Source organism: Triticum aestivum, chromosome 1B, assembly GCF_018294505.1.
Source record: "Triticum aestivum cultivar Chinese Spring chromosome 1B, IWGSC CS RefSeq v2.1, whole genome shotgun sequence".
NCBI lineage: Eukaryota > Viridiplantae > Streptophyta > Magnoliopsida > Poales > Poaceae > Triticum > Triticum aestivum.
In genome coordinates, this window is record NC_057795.1 from 5,810,792 (window position 1) to 5,811,582 (window position 791).

At 41.2% G+C, this 791-nt stretch overlaps 1 protein-coding gene across 1 annotated transcript in view; it reads right to left on the reverse strand.

Moving 5' to 3' along the window:
- The window catches only part of LOC123102273 (gamma-hordein-3), a 1,606-nt gene extending 1,086 nt beyond the window's left edge, over positions 1–520 (reverse strand). The window contains exon 1 of the mRNA XM_044523572.1: positions 38–520. Coding sequence (XP_044379507.1) covers positions 38–321 — 284 coding nt within the window. The 5' untranslated portion in view covers positions 322–520. The remainder of the gene's footprint in view (positions 1–37) is intronic.
- Positions 521–791: the final 271 nt, after the last annotated feature.

Consider the following 791-nt stretch of genomic DNA (forward strand, 5'->3'; position numbering starts at 1 on the left):
TTGTTGTTGCGGGGATTGGTGTTGTTGGGGGAATTGCTGTTGCTGGGGGAATTGTTGTGGTTGCTGGGGGATTTGATGTTGTTGGGGGATTTGTTGTTGCGGGATTTGTTGTTGTTGGAGGAATTGTTGTTGTTGGGGGAATTGTTGTGGTTGCTGGGGGATTTGATGTTGTTGGGGGATTTGTTGTTGGGGGAATTGTTGTTGTTGGAGGAATTGTTCTTGTGGAGTATGCAATTCCTTGCCTCTAGTGCTTAGCAGCCTACTGGCACTGGCGATGTTCATCGCCATGGCAAGGAGGACAAATATGATGAAGGTCTTCATGTTTGATTTGTGTTTACTATTGCTCACTTGGCTTTGGTGTTTCAACTCTAGGTCCTTGAAGGTTAGATGATGGAAGAGACCCTCATGGTGTAGTCGTATTTATAGCTGGCATCGCACATTTGTTTTTGATCTTCACACTCGTTTCTTGAAAAAGTGCTCTTAAGCTTATCGACCTAATAATTTTCTATGTTGTGTTTGATGGCACTACTTACTAGCGTGACTTTGGATTGTTCATCATAGTTGATTGTTCTTTCTCATATCATCTGGGCGTATCAAATGCTTGATAACGCATAATGACTCATCGTATTCACTTTACACTTCAAATATTGATCTAGATTGTGTCCGTCTTTCTGATTTAGCTTGTGCTGTTCTGCATGTTGTTAGGTATATCCAGATTGGCATAACTTAAGGGAACTAAGTTTGTAATCTTCACACTCGCTTCTTGAAAAAGTGCTCTTAAGCTTATCAAT